Here is a 27,778-nt window from a genome sequence, read left to right on the forward strand (position 1 = left end):
TTCTGAATTTTATAAATTACGTATCTTGGATGGGGTAAATGTAAGGGGGTTTGTCATGTGCTGAGACCGTTTGCGACGCTTCACCTCTCTGCAACCACCCCCTCCCTCCCCGACACCAAAATGTAATCGACTCCAGCCATCAAATTTAGCACATTAAATCCTCCCCAGCCACATCCACAGCCTGCCGGCGCCGCCAGAACTCTTTTCCAACTTTTCTTGCACTCTTCATACTGGTTTTGGCCGCGGCTGTGCTAACGCCCGCTGACGTTCCTCCGGTGGACCGGGACAGACTCACCACCTGCTCACAAACGGTCGTTATACAACTCTGCTCTGGACTTGCCCTGCCGTGGCCCGCCGTTTGCTTTGAGTTTGGCCGGGCACGGTTCGGGTCGACGCCGCCGCCGTAAGGAGAAGAGGGACTCTTAACTGGTTTTAGAACAAAATTAAAACTTGCCTTGCACATCCACGACGGTCCCGAGGGCGCAGCAGGCACAGGCAGTAGGGCCCCCGATGCGATCGTACTCGCAGCCTAAAGGGGCGGCGCTGCTCCCTTTCCCAGCACGGTGCTGCCGTCTGGCTCTCATGGTGTCTTTGCTGGAGAACATGGCCCGACGCGACCTTTGCCAACCTCGCCCAACCTGTTGTTGTTCTAGCCTTGCCTAATCTCCGTTTCGTGCCGACTCGGGCTGTGGTGAGCCCGATGGCGCAGGCGACGACACCCTTCCTTGCAGCGTTTCCGCCTGCTGTCTCTATCCACGCATAGTCTCCGTCCAGTCGCACTCTTCATCTCCATGATCTTCACGAGACTCGGACTCCCTGCGCAGCTGCGCACCCCTAGGGCGGGACGCCTCACAGCGCGGCTAGCGCGGCCCGCCCCTGGGGGGGTAGGCAGGTAGTGGCGAGGCGAGGCACCTCTGCAGCCTGCACAGCATACGCGCACGGGGCCAGTGTCTGCGCAGCCCGGCGCAGCCTGCGCTAGGCTCCAGTGCGCTCCGTCCGGGTCTGGCCTGGCCAGACTGGTCTTGGCCTCGCCACCATATCGCCTGGGTCTTGAATTTCAAAGTGCTCTGATCGCTCAGACTGTTCCACTGTTGTGATACTTTTGAGAGCATGATGAGAAAATTTTATTTGCAAGATTATAGGTTGGGATCGGGATGGTCGTTCCCTGTGCGTCACAAACTTCAGAAATAATGTTGGTCGGGATGGTCGTTCCCTAGGCGTCACAAACTTCAGAAATAATGTTGGTCGGGATGGTCGTTCCCTAGGCGTCACAAACTTCAGAAATAAGTGGTAATGAGACCAGGGAATGCAAGTCGCAGTTGCGGGACTCAATAGATCAGTTCAAAGTTCAAAAACGGTTACTACGACGGCTTGTTCAACTGAACGAACTGGAGCCACCCATTACTCGGGTCACATGCGAACTAAATCTAACAGGAATCAAGAGCCAAGGTACTTACATTCCAGGTGAGAAAGGCCGAGTCTGGAAGTTAGCCTTCTGTTTAATGCTCTCCCCTTCCCCTCTCCTCCTACTCGCCTCGGCCCTTCACGGCCAAACTGGCTTTGTGTTGGGCGGGGCGAGGTTCGAATCGAGGCGGACCGCAAGAAGATTCGAGGTCAAAGAGAAAAAGTCAGGTTGTGAACAAGGGAACGAGAGCCAGGCGGGCAGGCCCGGCGGGGTAACGGTACAACAGGGAATCAGTGGGAGTACAATGCCTACAAACCGATGGCTGAACCGAGAGCCTCGGAAAGACATACACCTGCCCACCCAAAGCAGAGATTTTCACTTTAAAGATAGATGAAACACAGATAGGTGCTAAGGTTCCAAGGCGGTGTCAATGGGAGAACATTGGGTTGCACAAACTAAAAACCAAGGGCTTGCAAAGGAAATTTTTATTATTTTTTAAAATATATTTGAAAGCAAATCTTTAACATAATTTAAACCTTGGCTCACATGGTGGCTTTCACAAGCCAAGTCTGCAATTTTAAAATTACATATTTGAAATTCTAAGTGCATCATGAAATAGAATAGAAGCTCACAAAACTTAATTCATGTGCACACGGAAGGTTACTATCACAAAGTATGTACCATGTGAGGAACAGCATTTAGCTGAACAATCCAAATGGTAATTAACGATTGAATGGCATTTCCCCAAAGTGAAAATGTCTAAAAATCACAGATCATTTTGAGTAGATGTAATTATTTTGCATAAAATAATACTGCATTTTTAATGTTATGCTAATCACATTCACCACTTTAAGTCATCTTTTTCTAACCAAAATTCTTGCTCATTTAGAAACATAAATAAAAGAGAGCCAGTGAGTGTAGCCAAACTTCATAATATACCTCAAACTTAGTAAAGTACATATACAGGGAAACTAAAACAAGGAGACAATAATATTTTCTTCTAATGGCCCATAAGTAGCCACAGGAAATTCAAGTACAGCAATAGAAATCATTATTCCAACAAAAATGGTATTTAAACAGGCCTCTTGTGCTCTCTCAAAACAGAAGTAAGTACTGAGGAATACGTGTATATGGTAGGTAACATTAGAACAGTGTTCTAAAGGTAAAACAAAAAAAATAGAAATACTGTACTGCACTAATACAATAAGTAACAAGAAACAATCTAAGTAATGCACCTCATGATCTCCAGACAATGTGCATAATCAAAGTCTACCAAAGCATCTCATGACTAAAAGTAAGATGAATAAACTAGACCAATTTCTTGAATAAAAAGCACAAACTGACAATCGAACGATTTTGGACTTTAAAAATTCCTTACACTCATTCACAATTTAATAATCATTTAAGAAGAACCCTTGTCATTAAAAAAAACCTTACCTAAATTGTCACAGTATATCCACCACTTGCACAACTTAAGAACATTTTAAGGTTGTTCAAGCCTGAAATAAAGTGAAGTATTTCAGATAATATAAATTAAGTGTTCCAGGAAAGTGGAAAAGGAGCAACTAAACCCAATACATAGATGTTAATGGTCCGATTTAAGGGAAGATTCTAAAAAACAAACTCCAATATCAAAATTTGTTCGATGATAAAAACTGTGGAAATAATAGCATTATGAAAAACAGAAATATGTATAAAATCAAAAAAAAAGTAATGATATAGTGAAGAAAATAATAATTGTAGGCGTTGAGGTAAGATGTATTTTGATTTACACTGAAACCAGTTTACATGGGATCATGCAAAATGTGTGGAAAAGTGTTAGTTTTGATGAGATTGATTGATTTACAATTGATATCAAGAATCTATGATACTGATGGACATGGTAACAATGTGACTAAAGTAATTAAACTGTTTACTCATATGTTTTAGACAACTAGCTTAACATAGGCAGACTTTCAACTTCTCCCATTTCAGTGACAGTGTCATCATCCATTGTATAACTAACCATGAATTTAAGGTTAACAGGAACCTGAAAAAAACAACACAACAGATTTTATTGGTTGTTGAAACAATTTGGTTACTATTTCTTATTACGTAGATTGAGAAAAAATAATGAGCAAAAGCATACCTTTGAAGGATTAGCAACCAGCATTACTTGAGTGATTGCTGATGGAGGAAGGAATGGGTTATGAGCTGGAAGTTCTGCACTAGATGAGGAAAGTAATTTTAACTTGCACGACTGAAAAATTAATAATCTTATGATAGTTCAGATTCATAAAAAGAACATTAAAGACAAACAAATACATTATAGCTACACTCAAAGCATTTACAATAGTACACCTTACCTTGGGAACCACTGCCTGGAAAACATAATTGGAAAGTGGAGAGGAGTTTTTGCTTATGGTGGATACTACATAGACTGACACATCAGGGCGAGGGGTATCTTTCGCCAGGTGTAAGACAACAGATATTCCATTACGTTCATCCAGAGCAGTCAAAGGGGGAACTGGGCCTAGCAGAACAAGAAGAGTATAAAATTGGAGTTAGAAGTACAACACCCAATAACACAGCTGTTTAAAATTTCTTACCAGGTTTGATGCTATCCAATGTTACTGAAATGTCATTTAAAGGCTTCACCTCCAACGTCTTTGCTGATTCCACTGGCTTTGTGTTTGTTAAAGCATCAACAGAATTGGTTGTACTCTTCAATGTAGAGAACTCCGTTTCTTTTTTTGGGATTGGATCATTTGTGTCAGGAGCCTCCTCTTTAGCTGACCTTAAGCTTATTTGAGGAGCTGAATGAACTATTGGTGCAGACAATGAAGCAGCAGCTAAATTGGAAGGATCATCTGATAAATCAACCATGGCATCATCCCCATTCAATAAATCGTCAGCTCCCGTAGTTGAGCTGGTTTTATCTTGAATTTTTTGAACCATAATATTTGTAGGCTGTGACTGATTTCCAATCAGGAAATCGAGATCAAAAGTTGAAGTCAGTGAACTCTCAGTTAGACCTCCAGAGGCAGTAGAACCGTTTTCATGACTCACTGAAGTCCCATTTTCAGATGTGCCTGATGAACTCCTACCCAAAAGATTCATGGGAACTTTGGCAGGCACCCTGCAATGTAAATTTTCAAAATTAGTAATTTCCTGAATATTTTTGTTTTGAAAGACTCCACATGATAGGGTACAAAAATTACTTGTTAAAATGGGAGCCTGTCCTGACAGCTGATGGCAAACTTTGTTTAAGTAGTGTTTCACCAAGAACATCCAAATCTTCTAGAGCCTTTAAAGCACCTGGTTTCTCCTCAGATGATTTCTGGTCACTAGGGCTTGTTACATCTGTAAGGTAAAACAAACATATATTCTCTCCGTACCTTGGTAATAAGATTTTAGATACATTTCTACATTAATAATAATTAGATAATAAAAAGAAAGTTACGAGTTGACATTGAAGTGGCAGGAGAGTTTAGAGGCAAAGGTTGAAGCACAGGTACATTTGATGGAATAAATGAAGAGCTACTTGGATCTTCCGTGGTAAAAGCTAATAAGTCACCCACACCATCAAGGTCCTTCCTTGTTTGAGTCATGCCTAAATCATTTTTTTAAAACAAAGGGAGGATTCAGGAATGAGTAAAAACAAACAGAAAATAAACAAGCATGGAAATATAAGACCAATTGAATTACCCAATTCAGCCAGTTGTTCTGTAACTGCTGCTGTTGAATTGTCTCCACTAGGTGTCATCAGGTCCAGCAATGAAGATCCAGCAACTCCAATATGTGGGGCCTTAACTGCTGTTGTTGTGCTTGAGGTACTTTTTGGTATGGGTTGGCCTTGTACAACCACTTGCATATACTTAGAAAAGACATGTTTTAATTCATCAATAGTTTCCAAAACTTCCCCTGTGAAGATACAATAAAAAATCGTTACACAATATTGCATACCAGCCAATTTTATTTTCTTTACCACTTGTAGCATACCAAATAAGGATTCTTCTGGTTTCAAGTCTCTGCTAATTTGAAGACTAAAGCGTTCACAACTTTGATGTAATTCTTTGATCAGATCTAAGTCTTCTTTAGAGCTTGAAGAAGGACGATAACAATCTAACATTTCGGACAGCAGCCTTGCATTATTATGAGCTGCTTCTAACTCTGTTGCACGGCGACTCATAATTTCACTTCTTCGCTCATCCTGCAAAATATAGTTCATTTGTTGACATTTATTAACTGTTAAATAGTATAGTAAGGAAGGACATAAAATTGATGTTTCCACAAGATATACCTCTTTGACCATGGTTTTGATAAGTCTGTTTGCAGCTTGCAAATCTTCAGGATTTTTGCTTTGTAAAAGTTTTTGCAGAAGACGTTGCTTTTTTTCATCCTCAAACACTGAACTTTTGCTAGATCCTGCACTGGTCTGAGAAGCTGCTTGAGAAACTGCTTCTGCGGGAGGATCATCAGTAACGACGCCTTGCTTCCGGAGCATTTGATAAGCTTCCTTTATTTTAGTTTCTCGAGGATAGTCCATTGTCCAAGAATACATTAGTTGCAGAACTCTATCCCTGACTGGTTTTGGAGTTTGGCTGCCAAGATATTTGGGCGAAACTAGTTTAATCATCTCATTAAGGAACCGAAACTTTCCGATCTCTGTGTGAAATGAGGAACCACAACGTTTCATACATGCTTCTAGCAGCTAGAAAAATAAAGGGAAATTTTAATGATCAAAAAATATATACAACAATAAATTTAAATACCTATCTAAGAGATGAGATAATGCTTACATTCAAGCTTTGTAAAGCTTCCCATTCCTGAGGACTTTGAATTTGTGTTGTAATTAACTTTGTTGCAATGTGAGCACTGTTTGGCTCTTTATTAACCATTCCACAGAATGCATCTATTGCTGCGGTGTCAGGACCAGGGTTAGTCGGGCTTGTTGCCCGCTCTGAAAATAACAGATAAACATGTGTTAGATACTTCTGTTGAAAGGGGGTGTTGGCCTGGGACCTTGTAAGCAATGTGAAAGTCAAGACTAACTAAATTTGACAAGACACTTAGCACAGTTGTGTCACAACTGCAAGTCACAGTTTAGCCACCTAGGACTTGAGTGAGTAGAACATGTTTTGCTTTATACATATACATTCAAATTATGCTCCAAGAACTCAGCAAAATTCTCTCCAAATTTAAAATTACAATAACAAACTAGAAAAGCAGTACAAAAAAAATCTAACAGAAAAACACTACAGAGGGAGAGACCAGAATGAAATTTCTGCATGGCGACTGAAAAAAAATAACATCACACACATTCAAATTTGAGAAATAAAACTAAACATACTCGGCATACTAGCATTTGAGAATAACCAAGGATAAAAGCACTGTGGACTCTGAATTTAAGCAAGTATAAATTGCTAGCAGAAGCCACAATAGACCTCTATTTCCTCAACTTGGCAACAGCGCAAATCTCGGGTTTGATTTAGGTTATAAATGTAATCGGGGCGTGTTTTCATATCAGTAAAAACACTCGTGCAAGCTAAATTCATGACCGAATCGAGTGTGAAGGAGTAATTTTGTTGACAGTCACTCTAATTACGATTAATCTGAAGTACAAAATCCGGCACGCGCTGTTGCCACGTCGTGAGCACAGGGTCTTTAATGACAGGTAGCTTGAGATGCAATATAACCTCTCTGTGCACTGGAAATTCTTTTTCGACAAACATTTACACCCGGTACGAAAATGGTAATCTAATGGACCAGGAATTGTCAAATACAGCGTAACATTGCATTAAACATTGCTGTAATGTGTCAGAGGCTAGAAAGTCTGCTTCGCCCAAACTGCAGAAAACTATCACATTTACGTTGAAAACGAAGAGGGTAGGTGCAGGTCTGTAAAATTGCGCTATAAAACGTTGATGGATTTTGTTCTCCCTCTTCAGCACAATACTTACGAATTAAAGCCTCTAAACTTGTTGCAACAATGTCCATTTTGCGGCCATCCACTGAACTGAGTCTTGTTATGTTGTTGATGTTGATGTGTTGTTGGTACTGGCAGCAGGGTTACCACACTCTGACTTTTAAGGATTCAGGATGTCAAAAATCAAAAATATATCTTTTTGTTTTGTTACGTCGTCAGAAAACGTTGCCTCCTATCTCTTACTAATAAAGGATTAAAAGACAGAAAACCAGGAAAGTAATCTCATTGAATGAAAATTTATTTGTGCAGTGTATATTTTCTGGAATTTATATTGATCAGGTATCAGGAAACACGGTAAAGACGGTAGACATTGAAACATTGAATGAACAATGAAAATTGAAGATATAAGATACTTAAGAACCAAAGAACAAATTCTGGAAGTTGAGTGGACTGCTGGACTGCTCAAAGTAGTGTAAAGCTGCGCATTTCCGATCCACACACACACACACACAAAAAACAATTTCCAATAGGAATGTCCTGAACAATGAGTTAATATGACCTTTTAGAAGTTTATACAAAATAATTATGGGGAAAATCAAAACAGACTTACGCGCACTTAGCAAGTTATCTTACAGCATACTATGTGATGTTAAAGTTAAAACAACATTTTAAATTTAGAAAGTATCCACAATACTCATTATCAACATGACAAAAGATTTTATTTCAAATGAAGAAAGAGGGAAGAGAAAAAGAAAATGAAATAGTATTTCAACAGTGAAACAGAAGTTTGGACCTCTTTGACAAAAAGCAGTTTAGGCGCTGTCAAGACTTAACATTCAGTTAAGATACTAGACAATTTCAGCGGCTTAGGCAAATGGAATAAACTAGATCAGACAGTCGAACAAAAAGAAAATTAAAGGATGCTAAGTGAGCGACTAAATAAGTAGAGGACATCTTTACTTATTAAGAGGGAGGAACACTTCACACTGTTGAGTCTCCACACTGTCACAAGTTTTTCCACAATATGAAATTGTGTAGTTACAGGGTCATCTGGAAAATATCTTACAAAGAAAAAAAATATCTATATTTAAAAAAATCAGATACTGTAGAACATAAATATACACCAATAAATAATACAGACTCATCATCAGCATAGGAGATTGAGATTACATACGTTTTGGACAATGAAGAAAATATACACACTTTAAGTTAAAACTTTTCCATTTCAATGCTTTAGGCAGAGTCCACTTACACAAATACAGTATATACAAAAAAAAAAATTGAAAACATCACAAATAAACGGGAACACAATGTACATAAAGAGTCTGCTTGCTTTTCAGTCAGAAAAAAGAGGAAAAAAGATGGCTAGGAAGTTGTTTTAACAGGTAACAAGTCAAGATATACAATTAAAAATGTATGAAAACAACAACATGAGCTTTATAGAATAAAGGGAAACCTTTCAGCAGAATTAATAAAAGTCATCGGCAAAATAATGTATGTTACAGTTAAAGTCCACTATGCTGACCTCTTTAAAATTAGCAGCAGCCCTCTGGCTAAAGTTCACTTTAGCTCGTCTCTGCTGAATTCAGGCAATTGATGTCAATCAACATTAGCCGGATAAAATTCACATAACCATACAACAAATGAAAATAGAATAAAAATAGTTGAGAGCATAAAACAAGAAACAAGAGACAAATCAATTCTTTAGATGATGTTCCAGGAGAGGAGTATGAATGGTCATTTCTGAGCATTGGATGTGAATTAAAATATTTCTGCTACATACCAACTTGAAAATAATAAGTAAAACAAAATTGTAAGAATTCTGAGTCAGTGGCATTTCTAATTGAAGTTTCAGTAATTAGAGATACACTAGTAAGTCTTGAAAATCTCTAAGGCAATGGTAAGAAGAGTAGAATGACTGCAGAATGAGTACTTCTTGCAAAATCGGATTTCAATCCCAGTTCACACATCAATGTTAGCTAAATAAAAATAGAAAATAAAAACCAAACAACTAAATCTTTTGCAATTCTACACTCTCAAAATTTCCAGAGCTTTGTTGTAACAAATTGCAATCCAATCTGGTTGTGTAGCTCCCCATTGGATTTGATTTATTTCACCTTCAGCAGCAGTGTAAGCAAGAATAGGATCTTCAATAGCTCTTGGCATTTGTTGAATGTCCCAAATAAGTGCTTGATGATCATCACCTACAATTTAAAAAAAAGCAGCAATGATGATTTGAGAACAATATAAGAGTAACAAAAAAATTAAAGACGACTCAATTTGTTAATTTGCATACCAGCAGTACAAATGTGACAGGATGAATGTGGGGCCCAGGCAATACCATTTACACAGGCACGATGGTTGTTTAAGCGAGCGACTGGAGTACACGGTACACGCACATCAAGGATAATGACCTGGAAGAACAATGGATAATGAAATTATTAATGATTTTTGACTTAAGTTGCTGGCCTAACCTGACTGCCTGCCATTATGATTGATTTATTTTTGAGAAGCCAGTGAAGCTGAAGCCATCCCATCATAGAGTTTTGGTAATCTGACTGGCTGAGACCGACTTGCAGCTGGCTCTCATTCAACCAATAAGTTTACTCAAAACAAATGACTGGGTAGCCTCAGCTTCACCGGCTTCACAATAAGCTTAATGAAAAACTGCTCAATAACAATAAATTGCCAACGAACCTCACAAGCATCCATGGCAACAGTAGCTAGATAGTTTGGGTCTTGTTTGTTCCATGCGAGACGCAGCAATGGTGTATGAGCAGGATCCTCATATATGATTGTGGAGTGCTCCAAATGCCTCAAATCAAACATTCTCACAGAACCATCAGCACCTATAAGATAGACAAAAATATCAGATGATATTTTTTGCTTAAAAACAAATAGGATGAAGGAAAAGTGTTAGATTGTGTGTCTCACCAACAGAGGCAAACATATCTCTTCCACCTCCAGCTCGACTGAATGCAATATCATACACCTCCTTATCATGGGCAATTAGTTGCGTTTTCACATGACCCGTTACCATCTGAACTCTTCCAACCATCTGGAAGGAATAAATTTTAAGTTAATCTCTTCAAGCAGAGTAGTTTTATAAATGAGTTCAAGACTAATTACCTGCCCAGTCTCCAGACCCCATATTGTACACGTGGTATCAATACTGGAAGTTCCTATTAAATTTGGGTCTACTTCATTCCAATCAAATGAAGTAAGGGGAGCACAAAAATCTGAGTTCTTGTTCTGTTAAAGATGAAAAATATGCAAGTTAGGAGAAAGTAATCAGTACAGAAAAGTGCTAGATTTTGTATAAAAAGGTAATCATTTGGATGCTTACATTATTCAGAACACATTCTAGGCGAGTCTCTGGCTCCCCTGCCCGCCATACCCTTAGGTAGTCACCACTGGTTGCTAATAGATCAGTAAATACACCTTTCTGAAAAGCATAAAATAGAATTACAATCGATTGATATATCAATACAACCAACAAATAATACTATGAAAATAGCCAGCAATCAATTATACACTATCTGGAATCCACATAATCTTTGTAGTGGGGTAGGGATGATCAAAAGTGCTTTTCGCACTAATATCTGAAGTATCCTCATCAAGAGACACAATTTGAACTTTGTTATTATATTCTTCTACAAAGCTACCAAGAGCAAGCCTGAATGGGAAAAAGAAAGAATACGGATGAAGGAATTTCTGGTACATAAAATTTTGATGAGTAGAGATGTTAAACTTCACATTTTACACATCATACCTGTAGCGTTTGTCTGGACGCACTGACCAATTCATACTGTAGAGTGGCCATGGAGCTTCATACTTGTAAATCTCTTTACGCTTAGGTGTTGTTCCATGGACCGCCATATTTAGGTTTTAGTTTCCTTAGGAGAGGAAAGTAACAATTTGATAAGTGATACAGTGTTAATTGAGAAATCCAAAATGATCCTTGTCAATGACTTAGCACAGAGTAACAACAAAAGTTGTTATATGAACTGGACATGAGCTTCACATAAACGAGGAGAAGTGGGAAAGTAACAAACCTGACAGTCCAGATATTTTAAAAGGGGCAGCGAATCATTTGGCCGGGTGCGAGAACTTTAATGCAGGGGCCGAAGGGTGAGGTTATTACTACAAGCCATTTTCAATGGAGCAAACAGAGATCTACAATTTTCGCCACTAGTCTTGCGGATATTCTCAAAAGAATAATAATAGGTAAATGGCTAGCTATTTGGTATTGTTCTGACAAAAGTTAGAGTTTAAGTTATAAATGAAACGGATAAGACCGCTGAAAGAAAGGACAGACGATAAACACAAGTCCGAAAATCCAACGCTTGTTTTTGTTGTTTCGCCTACAAAACTGCACATAACCTGTTTCACAAGGCAATGATGCGCAAGGAATTCTGATTTTCTGACCTACATATTTTTCATAAAAGGAAAAGGAGGATAGAGTCGGTGGATGGGTACCAACCTACCAACCTCAACAAGCAACTGAACGAACCCAAACTTGTTCTTTGGGACTTGGCTAGTTGTTGTATTTGTTGTTTGTGATTTTATACAGTCAAAAAGTATAACGGAATACGTTCATATTCATACTATTTTATGACTTGTCGTACATAATACGCTTTATATTCCTGGACAGGAAAAGTCAAAGCAAAGTGTTGTTTCCAAGTGCAAGTACAGTACTCTGATTGTATGTATTTGTGTCTGCTCCAATTAATTTATGTTATCTGGTTATCTTTACTCATAAATGGCCATCTCTTAATTTATTTGTTCTTGTAATATTATTATTGCAGTGTTATCAGTGTACCCGATATACTTTGCCAGAGCATTTGGTGCAAAATGTTTGCAGTCGACGTGCGAGATGGCGACAGGTTATTCTCAAGATTTTAATATATCTTGCCGGCTTTGCCTGACGAATACGTTGCGGCTTCTTCCCATTTTTGAAACACAAGATGGTGGTTTAAGTCAAAAAATTTTTACTTGTTTATCCATTAAGGTTAGTACTCCTAATGTTCTTTAGTAGGTTTTGTTTGTTTGTTTGGTTGCATGCATCCTGCATTCCATGATTTTTGTAAGCTTGAATAGTAACCCCCCATTTTGTTGACACTTTTCTGTATATGTGTTGCTGTTTTTTGTACTCATATCTAATGTTGACAATGTGTACCTTCCAGGTCTCTGAGTACGATGGTCTACCAAAATATATTTGTCACAAATGTGAATGCCAAGTCAATATGTGGCATTATTTTAAAGAAGAATGTGAACTTTCGCAAAAAAAGTTACGTGAATGGCAAGAATATTCCCAAGCTTCCTCAGTATTTGTACCTGGAAGCAGTGAAAATGTGGATGAGGTAAGTGTCAGAAACTGGAAAATTAATTGAAAGTCAGATATGCTTGTTTTTACATCTTCACTGCTTTAAATTTAATTTGCATTTTTCCAGGCAGTGTACATAAAGCAAGAACCAGAAGATGAGGTCATGCATGTTTTACATCATATTAATGAAAGTGTTAATTTTGATGATCATGTCGAGGATATTAACAATGAAATTGATCATTCAAATAAAGCAGTTGTGGAATGCTACTCTGCTGCTGATAATGAAGATGAAACCAGCAGTCCTTTTACCCTTGTCATTTCTGGGACTACATCTGTTGCTCCAGAAGAAAGCTCTCCAAATGACACACATGACATAGCTGTCAAAAATGGAACATCTGTCCCTGAAGGCAGGAAGAGTACAGAAGACAGAAATGCAAGTGATGTAGTTTGTGTTGAAACAAATAATCCAGACCGAGCAATTATAGAAGTTGATCTAGGTGATTCCAATGAAGCAACCTCATCCTTATCAACAAACTCAATATTTGTTAGTAGATCATTATAATTTGGTTTCTTAAATATTCTCCTCAAAATGTTAGCCCAAATAATATTAATGGATTCCAATTTTGGTTGCAGGCCAATACCAAACTTGACAGTGCTGCTGAAAGTTCTTTAATGTCAACTGAATCTATGGAATGCAGTGAAGAACCTTCCATTAAGAAAGAACCTCCAGAAACCGTGAAATCCTCTACACCCTCTTCATCCTCCACCGATAATCTGGATTTTAAAAAGAAAATTTCAAAGTCCTCCTTTTCAGAAGCATCCATCAATCCATCAATCAAAGGTGAAAAAGTTTTCTACAATTACTTAAGTGTTGATCTACCAAAAATTGAAAATGATCTTTTTGATGAGAACACAAAGCTCTGCAAATTTTGTAACAAATTCTTCCAAAATAATTCTAATCTCTGGAGACATATCAAAGATAAACATGCCAAAGAGAACCCTTTTCGGTGCTCTGCTTGCCGTAAAGTTTTTCCTGGACGTAAAGAGCTTACGACACATCGGGTTAAAACTGTTAGCAAGTTTTGCAGATCCGGGCGGGAACCAAATGCAGATACATCAAGGTCATCCATTATTACTCACGATGAAATAACTAACGGAAAAGTGGGAAGGTATGAGTGCAGCGAGTGTAATCACAAGTTTGGTCAGTTAAATGCAATATTGGCTCATGTACGAACGCATTCTGGAGAAAAACCATTCTTCTGTTACAAGTGCAACAAAGATTTTCATCTAAGAAAGTCAGCCTTAAAACATGTTTCTGGGTGTCCTGGTAAAATGGAGGGCCAAACAGTTATTCCAAAGGGAAAGCTCAAACTATTACCAAATCTAACTAAGATTTCCAAGGGATCAAAATTGAAGTCAAGTGGAAAGCCAACTCCAATTAAAGATAATTCTTGTACAAAATGTCAACTGACTTTAGAATTTGGCACTGAATTTTCTAGCCATACATGCAAGAAATGCATTTCTTGTTCTAAGTTTATTCCAACTGAATTATTACAGAAGCACTTTTCTCAATGTTTTAAATCTTCAGCTGTTCAGGATGTTGAAAGCAAATCTGAAATTTCCACTTGTAGTACTAGTTCAGTTATTTCAAATGTCTCTGATTTAGAGGCCCATGTGAAAACCGAAGAAATTGATCAAGAGAATGGATCTGAGAACACAGAAAAAGTGAAGAAAAAGAGGAAAACGCCCAACAAAATCAAAGTTAAAGTTGACTTGTCTCGACAAGAGCTATGGGCCAACAACCATGACAAAGATGGAAATTTGATTTTAATCTGCCAAATTTGTCATTTAGCATTTAGTAGTAGAAAGAGTCTTTATTGTCACCTTCTAAAGCATTCTTCAAAAGCTTTCAGGTGTAAATTTGAACAGTGTAGTAGTCTGATGTGGAGCTTACGTGCCTCTTTTGAAGCTCACATGTTAAAGGTTCATGGTGTTTCTCATAACGAACTAAAGGATTATCTAATGACAAGTGCTGAAGAATTATCAGGATCAAGTCAAGATCCTCTTATCCCATCAAAGTCTAAAGCTGCTGGAAAATACTCAGCAGTTAAGTTAAAATGTGATACATGTTTCAAATTGTGTAGTTCAGTATCATCATTGAAATTTCACAAACTCACTCACAAAAAAATGACTTGCAAAAAATGTGAAATAACTTTTCCAGCCTCAATGGAAAGAGCTCATGTGTGTCTGCCAAAAGTCAAGGTAGAGACATCAAACACAGGCGTTGAACAACCTGCTCAAGGTAATCAACCACCAGTTCTTCCGGAAAAACGTCCGATTCAATACACATGCCATCTTTGTAAAAAGAAATTTCACACAAAGAAGATTTTGTATCAACACAAGAAGATGCACATTAAAATGAAAATATACAAGTGCAATGTGTGTGAGAACTCCTACAGTGATTCTGGTGCACTTCAGAGTCACAAAGAATTGGATCATCCAAATGAGTTGCAGTTGCCATGCGTCAAAATTGAGATAATGGAAACCCCAAAAGACGTTGAAATACAGCCGAAGGAAGAAACTAAAACTGTTGAAAAACCTTGGAAATGTAACAGATGCTCTAGACGTTACTCTTATAAGGAATCTCTAAGGCGGCACATGAAATTACATCGATTGAAGAAGCCTAAAAAACCTATTGACGTTAATAACCCTGAAAGTTTGTATTGCACTCTCTGTGACAGAATGTTTGAAAGCAGAGGTAGCTTACAATGTCACAAAGGATGGCATTCACGAGAAATGAATTCATCTGAGTCCTCTGTGAGCCCTTTGAAAGAAGATTCTCCTGCTTCTATGGAAGACAGTTCTGCAAATACCCCTATTGTAGAAGGGAAAAGTACTTCTACATCTTTGTCATTATCCTTTGATACATTTGGCTGTGATATTTGTTCTAAGAGATTTGCTACTCAAAGGAATTTGAACATTCATATGGTATATCACAGAAAAATTAAGTCAGTTGTTGTAGAGGATACAAATAGCAAGATTTCTGCACCTGATGTGAATGCACCTGTGAGTGATCCTCTTACATTCAAATGTGAGGCTTGTCCCCAGACTTTCTCTGATTTTTCTGAATTCACTGCTCATTCAAATTTACACAGTAACAATGACTTGTCAACCGTAACAGCGGATGTGTCTGTTGAAATCCCTAAAGTAGAGCAGTTGCACTGTAAATTGTGTAATAAAGAATATAGGTGTAAGAAGAGTTTAAAGTACCATATGATGGGCCACTCTGGTGAGAAACCCTATAAATGTAAGAGCTGTTCCAATCAATACAGTAATCCAAATGCCCTGGCTAAACATGAAAGGGATAGACACGCACCAATCCTTCGGCCATTCTCCTGTATCAGGTGCAAGACCAGTTTCATCTTAAAAGAAGATCTACTTGCCCACCGGGAGAAATGTACCCATTAACTGCTTTCTTTTATAGTCCATTTTTCTGATGTTGACTGTTCAACTTTTCTAACATTCTTTTAACCTGTATCTATTCTAATTCTTTTTAAAAAAAACAAACATGAAATAAGCTTTGAAGCTTTAAATCACTAGTTCTTTAGTGAATTATTTGTAATTGGCTCCAAGCCAAATCAAAACAATCTAAATCTTTAAAGGTTTAGCCAGCTGTGATACGGCAAGTACATCGTTTGAGGGAGTATCAGATGTATTTGATCAAATATGTAAAATGTGTATTTATTAAATTGATTGGGATGTCATAGATTTCCTCACTGGCTGTATTCACAGCAATAAACTGCCTGTTTTGTTAATGAATTTTTAAACGATGATTTGATTGTTGAGGTTAATTAACTAAAGGTTGTTGGAAATTTGATATGTTCATTTAATAAAGTGACTGTCCATCCTCTATATAATTTTGTCTTTATTCAAACTTGAAAAACAATTTCAGAGGACATAATAATTTCGGAGCTATGGTTGACTGTTCGACACAAAACTGTCTGCCCACCAAAAAGAATCTTGGAAAGACAAGGCAAAAGAAGAAGAAATGAAAAATTAACAGGTCCATTACAAAAGAAACAATAACTAAAATTAATTTTTACAATATGTGATTCTTATAGACAAAGTGTACACAAAAAGAGAAAAAAAGTCAAACTTTTAAAAATTTACTGCTAGGTATCAGTTATTGTTAAAAGGATAGATAAAAGTACAAGACATAAATTGCTAATTGTTTCTAATCATCATCCTGCAAAAAAGACAAAAATATTATCACAATTGGCTGACATAATTACTTGAAGATAATGTATCCCTATCTTACCTTTCTTCTTTTGGGTGTAACTCGATCATCAGGCATAGATCTTTTCCTCTTTCCTAATAGGTTTGAGCTAAAAACTCCTGAAAGCAAACAAAATAGCAATGATAGACACACTAAAAATTTGAGGACCTATATGACAGTAATTTTAGTAAATTTTAAGGAGCTAGAATTAGCTATCTTAGAGGATAAAAAAAAGGAATACCGGTACCTCCCCTAGATGTATTTGCTTTGTCTGCAAGTCCTCTCCGAGTACTGAAACCTTCAGAATCTTGATCTCTTTTCTCTGCAGTACGTGTTCCTCTTCGTGATGGCAGCTGCCCACCCTCAGCCCCCACAGTTGAAACATATAACTGTGTGTTTCTATACTCCTGTAATCGAACGACAGGTTTTAACAATTAATCAAAAACACACAAAAAAAGGCAACTCAAGATTAATTGATAGATATCTTACATTCAAATGGGTAACAGATTCCTCTTGCATTTCCTTGGCCATATCATATAGAGGAGATCCTTTTATGTTGTACATAATTGCATTATAAAACATGAGTAAAATATCTCTCTGAAATTCATCTGTAGTGCGTATTGCTCCAGTTTCTATATTCTTTTTGATTGTTTGAAGGTCAAACCGTCTGCAAAAACATAAGTTCAAAGGTGAAAAGGTAAGCAGTTTGGTACACACAGAACAAATTAAGACACAAACAGTACCTAAAAATCATAGAACTATATCCTGGAGCTTTGTCATCAGTGATTGGTCTTAAAAAGATTGATGCATTTTTATGAGCAGCAATACGGTTGTAGACTAACATAATAGACTTCTTCCATGCTCTATGTTCTTTCTCGTCATCATGACTTGCACCAGTGGGAACAGGACTGTTGGGAACAGAGTCAGAGTTATTAGTGCTCTCACGAGTATACCGTCCTCGTCCTCTTTTAACTGGTGGTGGAGCAGGTTCTGTATCTCTAGTGTTATCATCTTCGGTAGATGGAGTTTCTGCTCTCACAGGTTTCTCTTCTTTGATTTGAACTGCAGGTACTTCACTATCCGCGTGCCTAAAAACGAAGAGTTAAAAGAAGGGTGAATACATTATGTGAAGCATGTGCATGGAAAGTAAGCAAATGACGTATTATATACCTGGTATCATCATCCTCCACTTGAACATCCACTGTCTCCTCAGCCTCTTTAGCTTCCACCTTTGCCTGATTGTCATCTTTCTTTGATGTAACTAGAGTATTCTGTTTAGTAGTGTCCTCTTCTGAAATTAATTCATTTGAACTTTCACTAGTGATAGGAGATTTCTCTCTCTTTGCAGGAGATGACGTTTTTTGTTTTTTAAGCCCTTCCCTTGGAGATAGTGGAGGAGATGAAACTTTCTGCATCTTGAGTCCTTCCTTTGGAGACAAAGGTGGAGATGAAATGCGTTGCTTCTTAAGTCCTTCCCTTGGTGACAAAGGTTCATCTTTCTTCATAACTTCATCTTCTTGTACATCTTCGGCTATTTCACTCAGTTTGTCATCCTGTTCATTTAGTTCAATAGTACTACTTTCTTTCTCTGGTTGTGACGACTCAACTTCTTGGTCTGTATCAGTTGGAATATCAGGCAAGTCTGGAGTTGCATTGTGATCGGACTTGTTCTCATCAATCATTTTAACAGAAGCTAACTCTTTTGGATCATTCTTTTCACTTGACTTTTGAAGGTTACTGGAAGGTGATTTAATTTGTGGCTGCTCATCAATCTTTTGAGGAGACACACAAGAGTTCCTTTGTTCATCAACATTGTCATCACTACTTTCCTCTGTGGCAGATTTTGATGACTGATTGCTGTCTGCTTCAGAGTCTTTAAGACCATCATCATGAGGGACTACAACCACACTACTGCTGGATGGATCCTGAATTACATGAATATTGTCAATGATGCTTGTGGCTTGCCCACTTTCACTAAGTTTGACTAATTCACCATTGTCCTGTACAAAGAGAACACTAGCATTTTCTAAATCTAAAGTCTCTCGAGACAAGGCCTCTGAGTCTTCAGTTGCCTGTTGAAGATCCCCCTCGCTAGGCACATCAGATTTAGCCAAATCATCTTCCTATAAACAAAAAGCAATAAACACACATTAATGAAGGTTGTAAAGCACTGAGTATAAAAAATTGTATTAGCTAATAACTCAAGACAGTACCTCCATAACAATTTTCCGAGGACCCATGTTTCCTTTGGCAGGTCGACCAACACTACGTGGAGAGGCAATAACAGATGATGGGGTGGATATTGTCTGTTGAGAGGACTGACGTACTGGAGAAGAGTGTACCACAACTGCGGCAGGTTCATTCTCATGTTTCTCTTGGAGGTGTTCTTGAGAAGAATTTACCTCGGGGTCTTTAGTAGTGTGAGATTGTAGTTTGCTTTCCATTTGATCAGAGGCTGCAGCCTCATTTGTATCTGCAGCATCTAGCATATTACCAATGTCAGTTTCAACATCTTGACTGACAATATAAACCATTTCATCCACCAAACCTTCTGGCCCAAACTAAAGAAAAACAAAAAAAAAGAAAAGAACAATATTCATCAATAACTGTTTAAAAGAGCATTGGGAGTTGGAAATTTTAAAAAGGTACATATGATGAAATGGTTACCTCTTGAAGTACCACATCGATTGAAGAGTCTACAACATACTCCAATTCATCGGGTGATATCTGAGGAAGATCAGCAGGATCCAAGTTAACCTTATTCCCAGCTTCTGAAAACAATGAAAGAGAACCCACATAATGTACCCGGTTTACTAGAAGTTTTAGTAACTTCAACACTGTAAAATAATCTACTTCTGCAAGGTTGACAAAAACATATTTCTAAAATACAGAGGTTAATAATTAATTAAGTAGGATCCAGTAAGTTGCGTACCTGGTGCTTTAGTTTCTGAATCCATAGGTAAGACAATTTCCATGTTATTTATATCAGGAATAGACTCTGTTTTCAGTGCATCTAAAATAAACACAACCAATTTAATTGCGTGCAACAAAAATTGAAAAAAAAAAGAAAGGAAAAAATATATAGCAAAGATCACAGATTTAAAATTTCAAAATAAATGATAATAGAACCAATCAAAGGAAAATCTTCAGAGTGCAATAATACATCTTAATAATATGCTCTGTCTGCTTACAAGCAAAAGCCTTAAGTTAAGATTAAGAAATGAGAATGTAGTGTTGTAAATAACTGAAGATGGAACTTGATTGGAATCCAAGACAGCACTTGCAGCAATACCAATGCAAAGAATTATACTGCTGCTTTCAAGACACATACCTACTGCCCTTGGACTGGCTGTTTCTACATGTGTATCAGTAGGCTCTTTATCTTGTGCTGGGGGTGTTCCTATGGAGGGATCTCCTTGTTGATGTGCCTCATAAGAAGTTACTTGAAGAATAGTACATTCTGATTGAGAAGTTTCCGTGGACAGAGGGGGTTGGCTCTGCTTGGGAGATGCAAGTTGCTCTGGCATAGGCAGCTGTTCTGCAGTTTGGAGGCATTGGTCTAAAGTAATGGGAACCTCTACTTTACTCTGCTCTGTCGTTCCAACTTCAGACAGACATTCTATGGTTTGTTTAGGATGCTGAGAAATAGTTTCATTTACATCACAATGGTCAGGGGTCTTAGTTATAGCCATTTCAGATGTTACTTCAACAGAATTGCTCTGCTCTACAGGTTTTTCATCCTCCGCCTCAGGCTTTTCGTCTTCAATCTGACTGCTCGTTACGATACAGTCTAAATCCTCTTTTTCAACCAATGATACACTACACTGCTTGGTCTCCATACTATCTTCCTCATTTGAAAGGTCCATTGTGGGCTGGCATTGATTTAGGTCAGTTGGACATTCTATACTTGACTGAATTTCATCTACTTTAGACTCAGTAAGAACCACTGTGGCTGCACTCGGGCATTTAGGATCTTCGAAGTTGACCAAGGACTCTACTAGCTGAGGATTACAATTTGGTTGAATTTCATCTACAGTAGCATCCATAATTTCAGGCAGAATTTTAACTTGTGTTAGTTCTTTGTTAAGTGGAACTAGATTTACTTTGGGATTCTTGAATTCAAGCAGAGCTGGTTGAGGTTCAACATGTTGTGCACTATGATCTACTTTCGATTCCTCAATATCACATGAAATTTCTAGTTGATGTTCTAAAATTTGCTTATTTTCACTTGATTTGGGATTCTCAAAATCAAGCAAAGGGGCTACTTCTACTTGCTGAGGTTCTATCACTTGTTCAATTTGAGCTGATTTTACATTATTAATTAAGGTCAGTTTCTGAACAGTTGTTGGGCACTCAGGGGACATAGGACCTTGCACTTCTAGCGTTGATTCTACAGATGACTGGCACTGCTCAGAGGGTTTAAGGGCCTCTGCTTCAGACCCATTTTCTACAGTCGGTTGATCCTGTTCATCACCTGTAGACACCATTGAGGCAATGAATGCTGAAGCTGTGCAAAAGCAAAGCTTATGACAAAATATTTTACATGGAGTGAGTGTGGGTACATCAAGCTTTGGTAAGATAAAATTAAGTATGATGTATCAAACACAGATTCTTCATTCTCGTGATAGGTAGAAGATGCTTAGTTTAAGATTAAATAATTACATTTAAGGAAAAAAAAAAAAAAAAAAAGAGACAAAGAAATAGGGAAGACAGGAGAAAAAGAAAACTAGTAATTGATGAATGAATGAAGAACAATCCATCTTATCTACTTAATACCCACACTCGATCCGAAGAATATAGTATAATATATTCAAAAACAAACGGTAATAAATGTAAAGGATCCTACTAACACTTTCCCCGTACAGCAAGCCCACAAAATTACTTTTACATTAGTGCATATTTAAAAAAAAAAGCATAACAAGCAAAAATAGATTTAAAAAAAAAAAGTGAAATGGGAGCATGCTACAGTAGGTAGTAATCAAGTAGGGGACAATACATGGTCAATTAAAGCAGAAGTAAAGATAAGAAGGGAACAGCAAAGAAAGTTAAAGGCTGACCTGGTTTAGAAGTGGGGGTGCTGGCAGGCTCCTTGGCAGCACTGTATGGTAGCTGAGGGAGCTTTCCAGGGGTGGATGGAGGGAGCCCAAGCAACATGGACAAGGTGGGGGAGCCTGGGGAAGTGATTAAAATATCATTTAATTTCCAAACCTTGATTCTTAATTTTAGAGATTAGATAATTAAATGAAAGGTTTTTTTTTCTTCTGTTTTTTAAAATCATGTTGTTAAAGGGACTGGAATTAATTTAGGACCAGGGTGATGAAAAGCGTGAGAGGGCAGAACACAAACTTGCATGCAGAACAAACACGCCAAGGGTTCCTTAGTGTGTAAAATCAACTGAAATTCACACATTGCAGTGCACAAAGCATAAAAACTTTTGTGATAAAAACTTGGCGGTAAAAAGGTTCTTACTTGATGCACTTCTGGATGTCTGCGGTTTGGGAACATCATCATGTCCAGCCAAAGCATTGGAAACTAGAGATTTGAGGTTTGGAGACAATGGTATAGAGGCGCTTGAGTTCGGAACTCCTGGAAAGGGTTGAGATGTACAGAAACAGGGTGGCATTCAAAGTCTTAAGAACATTGAAAATAAATTGGTACTTCAAAGGTTGGTCTCCAGTATGAAATAGTGCTATCAAACTTTTACAAAACTTACCAGGCGAGGAATTCAATAGGCTAGTAATTGTGGGAGAAGCCCCACGCTGTGATGTGATAGCTGAGTGAAGTATGGAGGATGACTAAATAGAAAAATACACATTATAAACAGAACATATACCTTGGCAAAAAAACATTGGAGAAATTCTGTCAGATAACGAAAAATGAAATTTGACTCATACCTGGGGACCAGTGACAGGTGATGGACTTTCTAACAAGCTAGTAAGGAGAGGTGACGTAGGAGTGGATGCTGGCTTTGATTCAACAATTTCTTCACTGGGAGGAGGTTGCTAGATACAAATGAATGCATTTTAACTGAGAGTGCAAAGGAGATGTCACAAATACAGAACCATAATACGAGTAATTGCTTATTACCTCACTACTGGATGGACTCTCTACAGTATCAGCTTCACTTCCGAGCTCAGATTGATTACTTGGCCTACGAGCAGCAGCTCCACGGAGTTGCTGCTGAGCAGTTGGAGATCGCCAACCAATTTCCATATCTTGTTTCCTCTCTTCTCTTTGCTTTAACAGTTTCTGTTGCTCCTCTTGTTCTGCTTCTTTCAATTTCTTCTCTCTAGGTAGGTGAAGAGAGAGACAACATAGCAGAAGTGAGATAAGAGTATTGATTACAGTTGACATGGAACATGAAAACAGTTCCCACTACTTACTGTTGGATTTGCATGAAAAAATCATCTAATTGGCCATCTGCGAGCCCATTTTGGACTCCATTCATTTCTTCTTTGTCTCTGAGATATACTGCACGTGTTTCATCCATCATGTTACGTAACTCTAGAATTCTTTCTGCAGAAAAATGTCAGAAGAGCGCATGACAGTTTGAAAGCTAATCAAAATACATTAATCCATCATTACAAAAGCCAAGCTTACCTGCAGTGAGCTGCTTCACAATAACTTCAGCAGGAGTCATATCTTCTGCTTTAGAACCATCGGCACCCCTCTTTTTCCGTTTAGGAGTTTCAATCTGAGTTAGGAGATTGTCATATTGAACAGCACAACTCTTTTGAGAGAACCAATCTGCAGGACGTCCTGGTTCACCCCCAAAACCTTTTAAACTGCGACTAACTGACATCCTAAAGCAAGATTAAAAATAGATAAAGAAAACATTCACACAGAGATAATGTTCTAAATACTTTACTTCTAATGCAGAATAATTTGAATTACCAATTTTGATTACCACTTCTCACAACACTAGAGGCTAGACACAGTCTTTCTCTAGTAGACCAGGGATCCACTTTCCCTCGTTTCAACTTGAGTCCTAAAGAGTTAACATAAATATCATTAAGGAGTATAGAGTAATACACAATGAACACAAATTTTTAAAATTTCAAATTTAGATTTAAAATGTTCACAGCGCTAGAAGAAAAGTAAAGCGATTTAAGAATGTAATTGAAAACACAGGTTGACGCAAAGGGTGCTACTGCTATGGGAGGTGTGTAAAACAGTAATATGAGGGGTTGTAACAGGACTGTAGATGAATGCAAATTCAAATTGATTCATTAACGACGTTACATTGCAAAATCTACATTTTGCCAAACTGAAGAAATGTACTTCAAAACCACACATAAACAAACAACTGTAGCTATTGACAATAAATGACAAGAACTTTCTAAAAACACATTAAAGCAAAAAACATACTCTCTTCGACAGACGCCATGGCTAGTTTAATTCAGAACTAAGCCAGAAAGTCACATTCCGCAAAAGCAGCGTCGTAGAAATGATATCGGCATAGCGCAAACACGCTTAACCTCTTTTCGTGGACTGTTGGAAGTTTGGCTGCTTTTATGCAAATAAAAAACAAAAAAGGGCCGCCTTCATATGAAACATATGAGAAATTCTACATCGCTTTTACGGTTAGGTTATGGCGGGAATATTTGATTTGAGGAGGCGGGGGCGTGCATGGACTGTCTCAAATTCTGAGATATTCAGGATTCGGCATGAGAATAATAATATGGGCAAAGTTGATGAGTTAGTAAAAGTTAGCAGACGCTAAAATAGTGAGCCTCACAAAATCCATGCACGCACACAAAGCCCCATAGTAAGGATTTACGCATTATTTTCATTCATGTTCTAATTCTTCTTCCTCCAGCAAAAATATCAGCAATCGACAACGCATCTGGAGAAGATAAAACGAAGTTATATGTAAACGGAGCCGGAACCGAGCCGGAACCATCACACATTAACCTAAAATAGCGCCTGGAATAAACCATTCCGGTAGAGCCGAAACTAGCCGAAACGCAGAAGAATGCGATGAACAAGAATACGGAAGTCTTCATGTTCAAGCATAGCTATTTCCGCTTTCATCTTTCCCGCATTCTTCTGCATTACAGCTTTACAGGAATGCTTCTTGTTCATCTTTGCTACCCGTTTCGGCGAAGTGCCACAGCTACAAGTGAAAGTCAAATCGACGTCTTCTTTACATCGGATTTGACGTCGAAACGGAATGGTCAAAATTCGGTCATGGGCGTCTGCTCTCGACCAACCACATTATTGTTCTCGTGTCCGAATGTCCGATGACTTACTTGCTAACAGTCCAAGAACGGCACAACTTATGTTTCCGATGCCTTTTTGAAGGCGGCCCTGCGTCCTGCGTCTCAGACTGTCACTCGCATTCTCTATCTCCTGTCACGACACGGATACGCCGCCACGCCGCCTCGCCGCCTAGCAGGAGGGCGCCATTTGACATCACTGGCAACACCCCCCCCCCTCGCGCCCCGTGTCCCACGCCTCCCATTCCAGTTAAGAAAAGCCAACCCTGAGATAAAAAAAAACGAAACTAATTCGTACAATTTGGGCTAATATAACTGTTCAAAAACTGTCCGTCAAGGAACGGTTCATGCTTGAAAGCGATGAAAGCAGAGCAGATTGCCAGTGTCTTGTTCTAGAGACACCCTTTGATATTGCTGTTGACACTGAGCTTGGTACTGAACGAATGCAGGGAAAGGTACACGTGAATGAATGGCGATTCGGAGAGCTCGCCCTATCAGACTCGTTCATCTGGAGGCGCTTTTCACGCCGTCTCGCGGGCGGGCGGCGGGCGGCGTGGGGGCTCAGCCACATGGCGCAGCATACCCCAACGCGAGTAACAGTGCGCCCATCTGAAAGGAAATGCGGCCGAGTGCAGATGGTCGCCCTCGCCCTCCCCATGGCATCGCCCTACCCCCGCCAGCACCACCCCCGCACCGCGCGCCGGCGGGACCGGCTCCACTCGCCGCGCCGCAGCTCCGCGCCGCTCTCAGTGTTGACCCGGGCGCCGACGGGAGCAGACACGACCAAGTGAACCCCACCGGAGCGGAGCGCCAGCGCCCTCCCCCTCGAGCACGACCTTGTTGCCGCGAGCCGAGACACGACACAGCACGACTCACGCGCGGGAGGCCTGGCCGGGCGCGCCGCACGCGACCACACCGCGCTCATCGCGCTGCCCCACGCCATGGAGGGCGTCATCGTCGCCGTGGCGCCGCCGTCTGCATTGTCCTAGGACCGTCGTCGGCGCCAGGATGGATGCGAGCGGCTTCCTGCTCGCCGGCGTCCTCTGCCTTCTCATCACACCAGGTGCGCGTCGCCTGTCTGTCTGTCTGTCTGTCTGTCTGTCTGTCTGTCTGTCTGTCTGTCTGTCTGTCTGTCTATCTGTCTGTCTGTCTGTCTGTCTGTCTGTCGCCGTCTAGGTTAGGTGGCTTGTCGGTTGTTGGCGCGCATAAGGCGGGTACCATGCTCTCGAGCTTCACTGTGCCGAGATGGTGGCGGCGCCGGTGCGGTGACTGCGGCTTAGGTTAGGACCATTTCCGACTCCGACTGGGCGCGAAAAGGGTTGTCGAGCCTCAGAGTGTTGTGCGCTGCAGCAGAGAGCGTATGGACCGTGTTGCGTGCCAACAACTGAAACTTTCAAACTCGATTCGCGTGCAGTTTCGCGCTGGCCATGGCTTGTTGTCGTATGATGCAGCTCTGCTAATTTTGAAGTGGGAGAGGATGCCCCGTCGCTCGTCGCAATGAGCGTGTCAAACTTTCCTGAAATTTGGGGTTGGGGAAAAAATGGTCGATCGCAACCCTTCAAAATGGAACATCCTAACGTGCGGCAGTGGCATCCTGGCCGCCATGCGTCGCCCCGCCTCGGCGAGTATTTAATTTCCGCCCCTTTTGAAAGGACAAGGCTGGCCGCGCCTCTTTGTCATTCCTTTCATTATTGACAACTCATCAGGCCTGTATTATGACATTTTCTTTTGCGGCGACCCCCCCTCCCCCCCGCGCGCCCCAGCCCTTCCGCAGTCCAGATTGACATTTTCCTTATCTGGGCTGTATTGAACGATCGGGGGCGAGAAAGCCTTTCGGCAGCGAGCGAGCAGGCAGCTTGGACGCGGGCCGGGCATGGCCAGGGGTAGAACGCTAGGGTAGTAGCGAGGGGTCGACGACTTGAAGTTTGGGGGTGCACAGGAGTACTGAGTATGCGGAGTACACCAGGAGCACAACCAGTCGTCAACCCCTCCTCGGGTAGCAGAGGGACTCCGGGTTATTAGGAGAAGGACACCGACCCCGGGTCCCCGGCTGTTGAAGAGAGGGTCGGGCGGTGTGGGGCGAACCTGGACCTGGTTCAGGCTGAGAAGGGGACGTGAGGCAGACCGAGCGACGTCGTCACTGTCACTATTATACTCCAATTGCACTACCCAGCTGAACCGAACCGGTGCGATCACGGCGATGATGGTACGTTGTGGTTATGGACGCGTTTCGAAAGATCTTGACCCCTACTGTTAGTACGCTGATACTGAAAGAGCGCGGATTTAACTCATTTTGAAAGCATTTGGCTGTTACACTCTCATCTGTTCCACAACATGCAATAACCCAGGGTTGTCAGTGGAAAAGTGGGTGAAGAGGGGCTTAGTAAGCGTTCCGCACTACACGGCCACACATCAGCAAGCGGTTTTGCGAGCCCCCCCGGCCCCGCGCTGACCCCGTGCAGCCCCCACGCCCCTTCCCACACCTGCGGCCGTGTCGCGACGGAGGCCCCGAGACGTGTGTGTCTTGCACTGCTCACCCACTCCTGGGGCTTCGGCGGGGCTGCACAGGAGCCGGCTTGGCGTGCGCCCCTAATATCCGCCCGACTTGCGGGGGTAGGCAACGCGTCGCAAACGCGCGTCTCGG

At 40.1% G+C, this 27,778-nt stretch overlaps 5 protein-coding genes across 15 annotated transcripts in view; 2 read left to right on the top strand and 3 right to left on the bottom strand.

Moving 5' to 3' along the window:
• Positions 1–1,875: 1,875 nt before the first annotated feature.
• Positions 1,876–7,480, bottom strand: LOC113202472 (ADP-ribosylation factor-binding protein GGA2). 4 transcript variants are annotated; one of them, XM_026416715.2, is made up of 11 exons: positions 7,348–7,480; positions 6,187–6,347; positions 5,688–6,098; positions 5,387–5,597; positions 5,093–5,308; positions 4,848–4,997; positions 4,606–4,747; positions 3,994–4,523; positions 3,751–3,917; positions 3,534–3,644; positions 1,876–3,434 (listed from the first exon to the last, which is right to left on the bottom strand). In XM_026416715.2, the coding sequence occupies exons 1-11, from the start codon at positions 7,382–7,384 to the stop codon at positions 3,339–3,341; spliced, it is 2,232 nt and encodes a 743-aa protein (XP_026272500.1). In that variant the 5' UTR covers positions 7,385–7,480; the 3' UTR covers positions 1,876–3,338. The 4 variants fall into 4 exon arrangements, with proteins under 4 accessions (XP_026272500.1, XP_052129250.1, XP_026272501.1 ...); XM_052273290.1 differs by lacking the exon at positions 7,348–7,480 and adding an exon at positions 7,084–7,228; XM_026416716.2 differs by lacking the exon at positions 7,348–7,480 and adding an exon at positions 6,738–6,873.
• A 110-nt stretch (positions 7,481–7,590) lies between these two features.
• On the bottom strand, positions 7,591–11,681 carry LOC113202480 (DDB1- and CUL4-associated factor 7). The gene is made up of 9 exons (XM_026416726.2): positions 11,369–11,681; positions 11,086–11,209; positions 10,848–10,989; positions 10,660–10,758; positions 10,443–10,565; positions 10,248–10,371; positions 10,011–10,162; positions 9,610–9,727; positions 7,591–9,517 (listed from the first exon to the last, which is right to left on the bottom strand). Exons 2-9 carry the CDS (start codon positions 11,190–11,192, stop codon positions 9,342–9,344), a joined length of 1,041 nt encoding a protein of 346 aa, XP_026272511.1. The 5' UTR covers positions 11,193–11,209; positions 11,369–11,681; the 3' UTR covers positions 7,591–9,341.
• Positions 11,682–11,783: 102 nt separating this feature from the next.
• LOC113202453 (zinc finger protein 184) lies at positions 11,784–16,556 on the top strand. Its single transcript, XM_026416684.2, has 5 exons — positions 11,784–12,018; positions 12,122–12,324; positions 12,500–12,676; positions 12,767–13,183; positions 13,273–16,556. The coding sequence occupies exons 2-5, from the start codon at positions 12,190–12,192 to the stop codon at positions 16,105–16,107; spliced, it is 3,564 nt and encodes a 1,187-aa protein (XP_026272469.1). The 5' UTR covers positions 11,784–12,018; positions 12,122–12,189; the 3' UTR covers positions 16,108–16,556.
• On the bottom strand, positions 16,547–25,313 carry LOC113202451 (bromodomain-containing protein 8). 5 transcript variants are annotated; one of them, XM_052273287.1, is made up of 19 exons: positions 25,168–25,313; positions 23,810–23,903; positions 23,516–23,718; positions 23,299–23,431; positions 23,003–23,204; positions 22,810–22,917; positions 22,629–22,710; positions 22,385–22,501; positions 21,973–22,086; positions 20,247–21,389; positions 19,848–19,928; positions 19,583–19,686; positions 19,129–19,476; positions 18,086–19,038; positions 17,659–18,003; positions 17,405–17,582; positions 17,163–17,322; positions 16,958–17,034; positions 16,547–16,885 (listed from the first exon to the last, which is right to left on the bottom strand). In XM_052273287.1, exons 3-19 carry the CDS (start codon positions 23,715–23,717, stop codon positions 16,874–16,876), a joined length of 4,359 nt encoding a protein of 1,452 aa, XP_052129247.1. In that variant the 5' UTR covers position 23,718; positions 23,810–23,903; positions 25,168–25,313; the 3' UTR covers positions 16,547–16,873. The 5 variants fall into 5 exon arrangements, with proteins under 5 accessions (XP_052129247.1, XP_026272464.1, XP_026272465.1 ...); XM_026416679.2 differs by lacking the exon at positions 25,168–25,313 and adding an exon at positions 24,284–24,449; XM_026416680.2 differs by lacking the exons at positions 21,973–22,086; positions 25,168–25,313 and adding an exon at positions 24,284–24,449.
• Positions 25,314–25,710: 397 nt separating this feature from the next.
• The window catches only part of LOC113202478 (cell adhesion molecule Dscam2-like), a 164,560-nt gene continuing 162,492 nt past the window's right edge, over positions 25,711–27,778 (top strand). For 3 of the 4 annotated variants that reach the window (XM_052273281.1, XM_052273282.1, XM_052273283.1), the window contains exon 1: positions 25,711–26,197. In XM_052273281.1, coding sequence (XP_052129241.1) covers positions 26,143–26,197 — 55 coding nt within the window. In that variant the 5' untranslated portion in view covers positions 25,711–26,142. The remainder of the gene's footprint in view (positions 26,198–27,778) is intronic. The other variant, XM_052273284.1, reaches the window with a different exon arrangement.

The sequence above is a fragment of the Frankliniella occidentalis genome, unplaced genomic scaffold, assembly GCF_000697945.3.
Source record: "Frankliniella occidentalis isolate FOCC.00 unplaced genomic scaffold, Focc_3.1 Scaffold261, whole genome shotgun sequence".
Taxonomy (NCBI): Eukaryota; Metazoa; Arthropoda; class Insecta; order Thysanoptera; family Thripidae; genus Frankliniella; species Frankliniella occidentalis.

Bases quoted from the DNA above. Each gene is read 5' to 3' on its own strand.
- LOC113202472 (XM_026416715.2), bottom strand. From the start codon at position 7,384: ATGGACATTGTTGCAACAAGTTTAGAGGCTTTAATTC. The intron at 4,748-4,847 runs GTAACTTTCTTT...TTTACCTTACAG, and splicing joins TGCCACTTCAATGTCAACTC to ATGTAACAAGCCCTAGTGAC. The intron at 3,918-3,993 runs GTAAGAAATTTT...TTGTTCTGCTAG, and splicing joins ATTGGATAGCATCAAACCTG to GCCCAGTTCCCCCTTTGACT.
- LOC113202480 (XM_026416726.2), bottom strand. From the start codon at position 11,192: ATGGCGGTCCATGGAACAACACCTAAGCGTAAAGAGATTTACAAGTAT. The intron at 10,990-11,085 runs GTATGATGTGTA...TTTCCCATTCAG, and splicing joins CGTCCAGACAAACGCTACAG to GCTTGCTCTTGGTAGCTTTG. The intron at 10,759-10,847 runs GTATAATTGATT...TATGCTTTTCAG, and splicing joins TTATGTGGATTCCAGATAGT to AAAGGTGTATTTACTGATCT.
- LOC113202453 (XM_026416684.2), top strand. From the start codon at position 12,190: ATGGCGACAGGTTATTCTCAAGATTTTAATATATCTTGCCGGCTTTGC. The intron at 12,325-12,499 runs GTTAGTACTCCT...TGTACCTTCCAG, and splicing joins TTACTTGTTTATCCATTAAG to GTCTCTGAGTACGATGGTCT. The intron at 13,184-13,272 runs GTTAGTAGATCA...TTTTGGTTGCAG, and splicing joins TATCAACAAACTCAATATTT to GCCAATACCAAACTTGACAG.
- LOC113202451 (XM_026416679.2), bottom strand. The intron at 19,929-20,246 runs GTATGTGTCTTG...TGTTTATTTTAG, and splicing joins AGCCAGTCCAAGGGCAGTAG to ATGCACTGAAAACAGAGTCT. The intron at 17,035-17,162 runs GTACCGGTATTC...GTTTGCTTTCAG, and splicing joins AGCAAATACATCTAGGGGAG to GAGTTTTTAGCTCAAACCTA.